Source organism: Drosophila subobscura, chromosome J, assembly GCF_008121235.1.
Source record: "Drosophila subobscura isolate 14011-0131.10 chromosome J, UCBerk_Dsub_1.0, whole genome shotgun sequence".
Taxonomy (NCBI): Eukaryota; Metazoa; Arthropoda; class Insecta; order Diptera; family Drosophilidae; genus Drosophila; species Drosophila subobscura.
In genome coordinates, this window is record NC_048532.1 from 23,214,448 (window position 1) to 23,225,357 (window position 10,910).

The window sequence follows — 10,910 nt, forward strand, 5'->3', positions numbered from 1 at the left end:
TTCAGTCGTTGTTTGAGCTGTCAAAGGGGTCTGGTCTGGTCTGGTCTGGTCTGGCGTTTCCTGTTGTTTCCTTTTCTTTTCTTTCCTTTTTGTGCTGTTGCTTTTTTTTGTTGCACCGTCTGCGATGTCTAGACACAAGTCAAAGTCGAAGTCGGAGTCGCTTCGAACCCTAAAGCTCAGGTGCATTCTCTTTCGACACAACACAAAAAGGAGGCAGGCGACCTGAAAATTCTCCATGGTTTCCCCCTGCCTCACTCCCTTCCCCCTCTATCGCTCTGCGTGTGAGAAACATTTGCCAGAGACCCAGAGCCAGACCCAGACCCCGACCCAAAGACCAGACACACATATCCAAATCGACATCGACATCGACATTCGCATCAACGACGACCGACAACCGACAACCAACGAGCGACGACGATGTTGTCTGTTTGTCGTCTGGAAAGTTATGGACAAAAGTTGTATCTGTCGCGGGTTATTATACCCTTTCTGCCTATGGGCGCCTATACGTTACTTAAGCAGCTGATGGTACCCAAAGGGATAGCATTTATACTCTATAAAGTATGTCCAACATTACCGCTTACATTTCTCCGTATTTAAAATATAAATTTCAGGTCAAAATAATCAAGAACTACGATTATCATGCACATATTTCGCACCCATTTCCTTCATATTTAACTTCAATCTTAGTCCCTTTTTTTAGAGTATTTGCAACTTCCACACACACTGACTTTATGTCTGTGAGGGGAAGGACGGACTCTCGACTGACGACTGACGACTGACAGACAACAGCCTTAGATCAGAGTGCAGTTGATTTATGGCGGCGTTGAGTGGCTTTGCGCTCACCTCAAATATGACACAAACTGCAAAAACAACAAAAAAGTGCATATACGAGCATACATCCGCGTGTGCACAGGCACAGTCCAGCCAACGGAAGTTGTCCTTTCTTGCACCCTTCTGGGCTCGAAGTAGCTGCAGAAACATGCCCCTTGTTGCAGGGCCCTTCCATGCCTTTCTTTCATTCACGCAACATGCAGCAAATTGTGGCAATTATCGTCTGTGTCTCTGTCTCCGGGTGTCTACCATTCCTTTGCTCCATATCGATGGAGTGGACCGCCCTTCCGCTCTCTCCGGGCTGGGCTGCCTTCCGCTGTCCAGTGTCCGTCCGCTGCTGCCTGCCTGCACGCCTGCCCATCGATGCGTGACGACATGTCCGCCTCGTTCCCTCTCTATCACTCACTCCAGACCCTCTCTCCGTCACTCTGTCTACTGTCCATCTGTCAATGCATGTTGCCACTGCCCCTCTGCCCCTCTGCCGCACTGCCCCTCCCCATTCTCTGGGAGACTGCGCTTTTGTATTGCAATAAATGTAATTATGGTCTAGAATTGTATTCAAAAAGACACACCACACTCCCCCACCCTTCCCTTCTCCAGTATGCAGCTATCCACCGTCTGGCACCATCCACAAATTGCCTCCAGGATAAGTGAGCGGGGGTGGGCTGGCATGGGCGCTCACCTGCAATTTGTGTGTTGGCTTTGGGGCATTGGTTTTGGCAATCAGTGAAAATAAACTGGTTATCAAAGCGATTTACTTAATGGATCGGTGGAATGACTAAATAAGCGAAAGGAAATGCATGACAAATGGTTAATGAATGAAAGAAATGAAGGTAAAACTATCCCAAATTTAGAGAGAACTTTGAATTAAATCAAACACAAATGAAACATCAATCAGTGGTCAGTCTTATTTCTTCGTAATTTTTGCCCTCTGCTCTGGTGTTAATGAAGAATAAGCCACCCATGGGAATGCCCCCAATGGACATCCCTCTCTGCAGACACTCTCCTCCTCTTCCGAGGATTCCTACCATTCCCAGCAACTGGATATCAAAGGCAATTTGCCACACAGTCTCCTCTCTCGCGGAGATTTGGTGTTAAATATTCAATTCCGTCTGCAGCGGATGTCTGCGTTTGCATCGCGTTTCCGTCTTCGTTTCATTTCATTTCCATTGCAGCATCAGAAGCTGCATCCCCTGCCCGTCCCCCCTGATGATACTCTCCCTTGAGGGAGAACTGCCAAGTGGTCGCCTGTGGCAAGCAGCAGCAGCAACAACGGCACCGCCAGGCAATCCATTCCCCAACAAAGAATCAACTTTTGAATGGGTGAACCGATGCGATGGTTGCCATAAGGCATGGGAGATGCACATAGAACTCGAACTCCCAGCTCCCAGCCCCATCTGTAGCTCCAACTCGAAGCTGAAACTCGTGTAATGTGAAGCAGATGAAACGGACAGCAGCCGGTGGACAGTGGAACGATGGACTTTCCACGGGGCCAGCAGCAGCAGCAGCAGCAGCAGCAACAGAAATTGCAACCGATAATAATTATTTTTATGGAGTCTAGTCTGTGTCTAGACGATTTTTTTTTCTGCCGTTTCTGGCGTTGCCTGTCGCTTGCTTCACTTGCTGCCGCCCCACCCCATCGACTGCAGCAGAGGCCATCTCTCTCTCTCTCGCTCCCCCTCTCTCTCTCTGGCTGAGTGAATGCTCTGTTAAAGCTCTCGGCTCTCTCTACTGTGTCATTGTTTTCGCTTTGATTCCGATTTTAACTGCTAAAATGGCATTTAACTGTTTTTCGCTGCTGCTGCGCTGCTGCTGCTGCTGCTGCTGCTGCTGCTGCTGCTGCTGCTGCTGCTGCTGCTGTTTGACAAACAAGGCAGACGGAGTGGCGGGGCGAGGTAAAGAAAGAGACACGAGACGAGACGAAGACAACTGCAGTCACAGATAGTGAATGTGAAACGTAAACGTGAGCGAGAAGGGGGACACAAAAGACAGTAGGAAAAGAGAGAGAAAGGGAGAGAATGTATAGTGAGGGAGAGAGAGAGATAGAACGACACAGTCAGGCGCAAACATGCGGAAAAGTCAACCCATGAAATCACCAGCGCAATCTTTCTCTCTCTTTGCTCTGCTCTTCTCTGCTCTGCCATGCACAGTGATTCCAATTTTACAGTTATGTATACTTATGCTACAAGACAAGCGTAGATCGAATAATAGTGATGTTTACATATGTAGTATTTGATGGATAAAGATCTTTGTCATGGCTTAGAGATCGCAAGAATCCAAGAAGTAAACACGAAACATGAGAAGACAATCGAGACAATCGTTCCTTTGGTTCCACTTTTGTCACTAGCGAACATCCATTTATTCTATAACTTGATGCTATGCCATACAAATGTCCCACCGATGTACCAAGTTCCATTGAAATTAATTAAAACAAAAAGAAATTGACACCATTCATTCAGAAGGAACTTCCACTGGCAGACAGTTATGGTAGGAAGCATAAATATCGTGTAGCATGGAAGTACTTCTACGCTGCGGCTCATATTTGTATCTGAATTATGCAGAATTATCTTCCTGGATAGTTCAATCCCAATCCCGATGAATCTCCTACGAACCACTGTCCTTCAATCCGCTGCTCCGAGTGGCATGCCCCCCTCCACTTCACTCGCCACTGGCAAACGGACAGACGAACGTGCAACGGCGCTCCATCAACTGCATTTCGTTGTTCGCTTCGTTGGGCATGAGAAAAATGTCACCTCCACACAGAGTCCACAGTAGAGTCGCCTCCAGAGGCAGAGCCACAGCCATGGCCAGAACCAGAACCAGAACCAGAGCCAGTGACAGGGTCCAGAGATCCATCCAGAGACAAGAGACAATCGTCTGTCCGTCTTCGTCTCTCAGTCAGCATTTTGTCGCCATTTTCGGAGTGGGAGAGGAGTGGAGCAGCGAAGGACTAGGAGAATATGTCCCTCGACACCTTTTTGCCAGCAGGGCTTTGTGTTGTTGCAGCTGCCGCTGTTGCAAGTGGCAGTGGCAGAGCCTGTGCCAGTGGCGGTGGTGCCCCACAGATATTATGTTATTATGGCAATTATAGTTACACGACTTTGGCGGCATTTCTATGGCATTTTTGGCCCCGACGACAGCTTGTGGCATGTCTCACTCGCGGCCTCGTTGCCTCCCCTTTGCCACCGATTCTCTCTCTCTCTTTGTCGCTTGGAGATTCTCTTGGATAAGAGAAAGGAAGGCAATCCACGCTCGCTGTGCTGTGCTGTGCTGTGCTCTGACTGCATTGCAATTACAAACATTTTAATGCAATTAACCGACAGACAGGCACACACCTGAAAGGGGGGGGCAGGCGGGTGTGTGGCATGGGTATGCGGCAGGGTCTTGTGGCTGTGGCTGTGGCTGCGACTTCTACGGTGTCTCCATCTCATTTGCCTTGCAATTCGAAACTTCTTTCCGCCCCAAAGAGACAGCAGCCGCAGCAGCAGCAACTTCAAAAGCCAAAAGGCGACGCGACATTCGTTCGTTCGGTGCGTGTGTCAGTTCTTTGGGGCAATCTCTTGATGAAGCCGCCACACAGCCAGCAGCAGCAGCAACCCCCTGTCTTCTCTCTCTCTGTGATACCCTTCTATATTCCGGTGGATGCCCCAATACATCACCAAAGAATATTCCTTTCCAGATATGCCACAAGTTCACTCGAAAATAAATTCTCTTTCTGCTGCAATCGGAATTCTGCGATGACATTCGATAGATTTCTCGCTCTCTAAAATGAACATGGAATTACAGGGTATCAGGGTGTGCCATCACTGCCATTCTTTGCGCTTGTGTTGCCGCTCCAATTGCTATCAGTGGCCGCTCCTCCGCGGCTGATACTCGAAACGTTGTCGTCCGTCCTCTGTCCTCAGTCCTCGGTCGCTGCTTTTGTAGTTACCGCCAGCGTTGCACGTTTCAGCGGTGTTGCACTTACATGTGGCAGAAGGTAGAAGGTGGAAATGGAGGGATCTGCCGCCCCTCCTTAATGCCATGTCCAGCAAATCGTTTTGGCCATGCAGCGGCAGGGGAAGAGGCAGCAACAGCAACAGCAACGACGAATCAGTTTTCGCTTCACTTCATCGGCGTTTAATAAACAGAAAAAATGGATTGTCTTTATTATCGGAGGGGACGCTCGTACTCGTCCTGGACACAGGACACATCCTGCTGCCTGCTGCCGCTGCCTGCTGCCGCTGCCTGCTGCACGTTGCAACTGTCGCCAGGCGGTGCCTCAGATCTTCTGCGTGGCTTCTTCGTTCGCTTCGGTGTTGCATTGCCGGCCAATGTCTGTGCACTGGGATTGGGATATCGATTCGCGCCATTCCCTCGGACGTGCCAGCGTCAGACGCCGCGTCTCGTCGTTCATTCAAAACTTATTCAAATCGACAGCCGAAGGAAAACAAAAACAAAAACAAAACTTGCGCCAAAAATAAAAGAAAAACAAGAAGCAGAATTTCGGTGCTGCGAAATCGTCTAGCTACGAATTTTGAATACCCTAAAATCAGGAGAACTTCGCAGAATTAAGTGAATTTTCCTCCTAATTATAGCAATGTTTTAACCACTGTTTTCCCATTGAAAATATCTTCTAAATAAATAACTCTCCAACAAATAATTGAATGAACTTCGCATCTAAATTCAATTCTATAAAGTGCCAAAATTGGAACAAGCTTTACTTATCCATCTTACATCTGTCTCTATAAGATCTTCCATATGCATGCAGTCGTTCTATAGATTTCTGGCACTCGCCATGGCCCATAAGCCCGTTTCGGCTTCCCCCCTTTATGTAGGGTGCTCTCTCTCTCTCTCTCTCTCTCTCTCTGTGGCGCTGTTGCGTGAGGCAATAATACGTTTTTATGGAGCCAGTCGTCTAGACATTCGGCATTCGAATGACGAAAGCCCCATCCATCCATCCATCCATCCATCCATCCATCGACGGATATCGATGCGAAGTTCGGCCTCGAAGTTCCGATAAAGAAATGAACGAACAGGCCCCGCGTATGCCCGTATAAATGTTATCAATGTAATCAAATGATATTGATTATTCACTTCTGTCTGTCTGACTGTCTGTCTGTCTGTCTGTCTATCGAATGTGTCTGTCTGAATGCCAGACTACCGGACTATCTACCTGTTAAATGTTAATGTTAATGTCTGTTCCCCCCCTCTATGCCCGCTGTCTGTCTGTCTTTCCGTTTGCCTGTCTCTGGCATTTGGATGGGAATTAATGGGAGAATCATTTATAATCCGACAGGCAAACAGTCAAAGCCACAAAAGCGCTTCCACCTTGACCAGCGGCAGAGTCATCTGTTGAGTATCTGTATCTGTGCATCTTCAGATGTATTCAGACACACAGACACACATGGATGTGTGTGTATATGTTACGCAATCCCCACAAGGTTGGGAGGGATGGAGGGGACTCCCTAGGAACTTAGTCAAGCGATTAGCTTCCGTTTCAGTTGCTTCTGCGTCGGCTTCTGCCGTCTGCCGAATGACTTGGCAGCAGCCAAACAGCCAAGCAGCCAAGCAGCAGCCTTGGCGGCAGTCCGGGGATTTCACTAATCGGCATAACAGGCAGAGATGCAGAGGCAGTGGCAGAGGCAGAGAGGTGCAACACGGAGGACTGGAATTTGTATTTCTAGGTCATTAGGGGAGCAGCACAACAGCAAAAACCATTTAAGAACCAGACGAAGGAACCAACGAGCGACGAGGCAGCAGCTCAGAGCAGCAGAGAGGCAGAAAGGTAGAGAGATCCATGCCATGCCACGCCATGCCATGGGGCATGTCGGGGAATATGTTTAATTTATTATTAATGGGCTCTCTGCGACCTGCCCCACCTGCCGGCAGACACACACACACTTGCACACAAAGGCACGACGTGTCCTTGAGGCTCTGAACTGATTTTTTGATGAATTATTTGGTGCTTGGCGGAATCAGGGAAATTCCTGGAAGAACATTTTGAATTCCTGTGGCACAAATATGACAGAAAAAGGCACTTTACTTCCATGAGGCAATACATAGCTGATGGGAGGAGAAATACCCTTTAAATAAAAAGTGACTCAACTGTGGATCTATTTCTAGTCAGAGCAAGAGCTGCCCTTGAGCTCAGTGCAAGAGATAGTTAAACAATCAAATACAAAACTGAAATGAGGATCTCTGCCTAGTTTCTCAGTATTTTCATGTAGATGCGAACGGAAGCACGTGGAATATTTTCGGTGCTCCAATCGGTGTAGATGGCATAGTCCCCGTTGGGAATGGGGATTAGGCGACTGAACTCCGTCTCCAGCTCTCCGGTGTAGAGTTTGTCCACGATGACGTCATGCTATTGCGATATGAACAATATATATCCGAGTAAGGGATGCAGATCTCTACTCACATTGTAGGGACAGGAGTGATTGAGGTTCGAGCTGTTCATGAACGAGCGAAAGAACATGAAGGCAATGGGATGCTTTGCTTTGTCCTTCAGGAACTTGCACGCATCGTAGGAGAGGTCGATGAAGAAGGGCTTGTATCCGTGGTCAAACTTCATGAACTTCACCTTCACCCAGGCCGACTGAATGGGCAGCCGATGGAGCTTTGTGCATATATCCACGTACTTGTGCGATCGGTTCACTGCCTTGATCTGGCACGTGGGAAACTCCATGAACTTCTCATCGAGTGCAGTGCATTTCAGATTCGTGAATGTCACGTGGCTGAAGCATATCTAAGCAGAAGGGTTTTATTTACATCCATTTCAACCGTGGGCCATTCGATTACCGTTTGCAGAGCTATCCATAGAACGAACACCAGCAGCCTCCACATTTTAGACGGAACTGCGCTCCGGATCATCGATTTACTCCACTAATAATACCTTTTAGAGGCAATACACTCATTATATCGTCCAACAATCCGCATCCGAATCAAATGGGGGTGCTATTAAAGGCCTTTAATTGCTTGACGGCTCTGTTTGATTGGAAATTCCGAGGATACCATCACAGGTTAATCCTCTGGCTACAGATTCCATCTCGTGGAATCGGCAATTCTCAATTGGATTCCTACTGACTTGACCTGACTGACTTTTGGCTTCTGCGATTGAAGGGAGTTTGATAAACTTTAATTGCAAATCTATCAGAAATAATCAAACATTTCATGTCGAAACTTTGGTAATATTACAGTACTCGACATGACGATATCCCCATAAAATAAGTAAGCATCTATGAAGGACGAGAACTTGGGTATCTTCTGTGGACATTTATGACTTCATCTGATGCAAGTTTTTGAGAAAATATATCAAAGATCAAAAGTCTCTGAAAATCTATTTGCACAGTTTCACCAGTTTTCATCGGACTCGAAGCATAGCCGATGCTGCGATACTAACTATGAGATTGTGTGCCAGATTTGCCGTTTAAATATCCAAAATCAAACCACATTTTCGGTGTTTAAGCGCTTTAATGGGGCTTGCTAGCCGCAGAAAAGGGGACTATTATATGATTGATTGACTGCGCTGATTGATCAATTATCTCTCGAGCCTGTTAATCGGAAGTATACATTCACGTAAGCGCGTTGTATTTTGTTCATGAACCATTCCGTAAAGAAGGCGTAATCGCCATTCATCATGGAGGGGAAATTGTCGAAATTCCTCTCCAGGTTGCCGGTGTACAGTTTGTCGACAATCAGATCGTGCTTGAATGGTCTTTGGCTTTAGGATCTCTCCGTGGAATAGTCATAGAATACTCACATCGTAGGGACATGTGTGGTTGAGGTTGGAGTTTTTCTTGAATGTGTTGTAGAAGGAGCTCACGAAGGGATTCCTGGGGTTCTTCATGAACTTGCAGGCATCGTAGCTGAGGTCAATGAAGAACGGCTTGTAGCCGTGGTCGTAACGCATCAGCTTTAGGTTGACCTGCAAAGGGTCGCGGCAGCTATAGATCTATCAATTCCAGATCCTTCCTCCACTTACTGTGACATTTTCCGCTGGACCTTTGAAGAGTCGCGCAGTGAGATCGATGTACTTGTGGGTGCGGTTCACCGCCTTGATGTGGCACTTGACATCTCCAAAGCTTTCATCTACCATGACGCACTTGAGGTTCGTAAAGGTCACATAAGCGTGGCAAATCTAGAACAATATCCAAATATAGCCAGAGAGGTTTTCCACGACACTTTCTTCAAAGGTTTACCATGAGGGAACCCAATAGAATCCACTTGCAGAGGAGAGTCTCCATGGCGATCTGTTACAGTGGAACCTCCGACTCGTTGTGGACTGAACGTACCCAACGATTCGTGTTGTAATGATCCCAGCCATTAACAGAGATCCTATCGCCCTCACTCCCCAATTCAATGCTCCACTAATGCCTGTGATTGAATTGAAAACACGCGCATAAATATATTTGGTATTTAGCTGTCGGTCAGCCTAAAGTACACTTTGACAGTCGCTCGATGAACGCTGGAGGTGTACCAGCTGAGAGAGAGACTGTAGTCCCCCTGGGGCAATGGCAGATACCGCAGAAAGCGTGCCTCCAGATTGCCAGTCCACAACTTAGAAACTTCCACATCATGCTAGACAATACAGAATCGATAGAGTACAGAGCTATGTCATGGGTTCCTTCCTTCCACTCACATGGTAGGGACACGTGTGATTGATGTTCGTGTACGGCTTGACCGTCTGGAAGAGTTCCCGTAGGATCAGCTCCTTAGGTCCATTCTCATTCTGCAGATTCCTAAAAAACGCACAAACATCGAAGGTCAGGTTCATGAAGAACGGCCTATAGCCATGATCGTGGCGCATGGGAAGGAGTTTCAACTGCAAAAAGGAACTAGCAGCAGCCACATGAATATCCAGGAGATATATGTATCCAGGAGCAACAACAACAACGCACCGTTACATTATCCACAGGAAACTTGTAGATCTTGGTGGAGATGTCAACGTATTTGTGGGTTCGGTTCACTGCTTTGATCAGGCACTTTTCGAACAGCCCGAACTTGCGATCAATCATCTGGCACTTGAGATTCGTGAAGGTGAGGTGTGCCCCCGCGCACTGTGGATGGGTTCAGGCTTTTAGATGGATTCTACTCTGTGCCCCTTGACCCTTTTACCATTAGAAAGCAGACTAAAGTCGCAGATATCTGCCACATTATGACGCCGGTCGAACACTGAAGCAAATGCCATCGAAACCCTTGGCCTTTATTGCACGGGATTCCATTATCCATTCCATTCCATTCGATAAGCGATCCGTAATGAGGTGGGTGGGTGGAAGCATTTAATTGTAATTCCATTTTAATTTGCGGAATATTGAAACCAAAATCCATTAGTGTTTCGTGTGTCCAGAAATCCGGCAGCAGAAACAGAAACAAAACAACTCTCGAAAGAACTGGAAAGCCATCGCGAAATTAATGTTGTTCCAGCGGAAGAGACGGCCTCAAGTTGTGGCCAGAAAACGAGTCCAGACGGAAAAAAACGTCCACAATTTTATTGGCCTTCACTTAACGCTCATAAATTTGTCTGCTGCCGCCGCTGCCGCTGCCGCTGCTGCTGCTGCTGCTGCAAGAAGAAATCTGCGAGACGTAAAAAACAGCAAAAGAAATGAAAAGAATATGGTTTATAGGGGCCACGCTTCCGCAGATGAAACGATGGGAGCGCTGGAGCGATGGAAGCGAACGAGCGGCGATGTCTGGTCTGTCTGGTGGAAACGGGTTCGGAAACACACAGCACACACAGTTCTCTGCCATTTCTTTACAGTGGAGTTTTGTTTGAATTTTCCCATTAAAAATATGGCTGGAAACTTCTGGCTGCGTGCCTCCTGGCTGCCTGACCCAAATCCCACCCATTTCTTGTCGCAGGAGTCCTCCTCGGGTTAGTGGCGAACTTCACGCACAAATCTGATTAAAACTTGGTCGCAGTTAATGAACCAAGAAGCAGAAGAGTCGCTCCCCACCAGACAGTGCCTGTGCCCCATCCTGTTGCAGTTGCAAGCACAGACAGAGACGGAGACGGCGCAGACAGATAGCGAAAGAGTCGTCTAAAAATAGCCAACAGAACCACATGTTGGTCAAGTTTTTTATGTTTTACCCCTCTACTT

At 47.4% G+C, this 10,910-nt stretch overlaps 3 protein-coding genes across 3 annotated transcripts; all 3 read right to left on the bottom strand.

Annotated features, from left to right (window-relative positions):
* Nucleotides 1–7,015: 7,015 nt before the first annotated feature.
* Nucleotides 7,016–7,700, bottom strand: LOC117893701. The gene is made up of 3 exons (XM_034800389.1): nt 7,612–7,700; nt 7,232–7,558; nt 7,016–7,177 (listed from the first exon to the last, which is right to left on the bottom strand). Exons 1-3 carry the CDS (start codon nt 7,681–7,683, stop codon nt 7,016–7,018), a joined length of 561 nt encoding a protein of 186 aa, XP_034656280.1. The 5' UTR covers nt 7,684–7,700.
* Nucleotides 7,701–8,277: 577 nt separating this feature from the next.
* LOC117893403 lies at nt 8,278–9,101 on the bottom strand. Its single transcript, XM_034800003.1, has 3 exons — nt 9,012–9,101; nt 8,795–8,950; nt 8,278–8,737 (listed from the first exon to the last, which is right to left on the bottom strand). The coding sequence occupies exons 1-3, from the start codon at nt 9,054–9,056 to the stop codon at nt 8,558–8,560; spliced, it is 381 nt and encodes a 126-aa protein (XP_034655894.1). The 5' UTR covers nt 9,057–9,101; the 3' UTR covers nt 8,278–8,557.
* Nucleotides 9,102–9,111: 10 nt separating this feature from the next.
* Nucleotides 9,112–9,631, bottom strand: LOC117893407. Its single transcript, XM_034800006.1, has 2 exons — nt 9,452–9,631; nt 9,112–9,390 (listed from the first exon to the last, which is right to left on the bottom strand). Exons 1-2 carry the CDS (start codon nt 9,617–9,619, stop codon nt 9,229–9,231), a joined length of 330 nt encoding a protein of 109 aa, XP_034655897.1. The 5' UTR covers nt 9,620–9,631; the 3' UTR covers nt 9,112–9,228.
* Nucleotides 9,632–10,910: the final 1,279 nt, after the last annotated feature.